This window comes from Penaeus monodon, chromosome 20 (genome assembly GCF_015228065.2).
Source record: "Penaeus monodon isolate SGIC_2016 chromosome 20, NSTDA_Pmon_1, whole genome shotgun sequence".
NCBI lineage: Eukaryota > Metazoa > Arthropoda > Malacostraca > Decapoda > Penaeidae > Penaeus > Penaeus monodon.
In genome coordinates this window covers 18,136,139-18,136,404 of record NC_051405.1, presented here as the reverse complement: position 1 = coordinate 18,136,404, position 266 = coordinate 18,136,139, and the positions used below count along the sequence as shown (strand labels likewise).

Here is a 266-nt window from a genome sequence, read left to right as displayed (position 1 = left end):
CCCCCAGCCTCCTGAAGCCTACATCGGCATGAAATGCGGCTACGTGCACGGCAACTCGGGCTACCACAAACTCATGCCCTTCAAAGCCGAGCTGAAGTGGGCGGACCCCATTGTCGTCGTTTATCATGACGTCATGACTGATGCGGAGACCGAGCTCATGAAGCACATCTCCCTGCCACGCCTCGAGACCACGCAGGTGCACTCTTTCACGACCCACGAGGCCAAGAAGTCCATCGCCAGGATTGGCAAGACGTGAGTGGGGGGTT

At 58.6% G+C, this 266-nt stretch overlaps 1 protein-coding gene across 1 annotated transcript in view; it reads left to right on the top strand.

Annotated features, from left to right (window-relative positions):
- The window catches only part of LOC119585667 (prolyl 4-hydroxylase subunit alpha-2-like), a 19,448-nt gene that overhangs the window by 16,209 nt on the left and 2,973 nt on the right, over window positions 1–266 (top strand). The window contains exon 6 of the mRNA XM_037934342.1: window positions 8–252. Coding sequence (XP_037790270.1) covers window positions 8–252 — 245 coding nt within the window. The remainder of the gene's footprint in view (window positions 1–7; window positions 253–266) is intronic.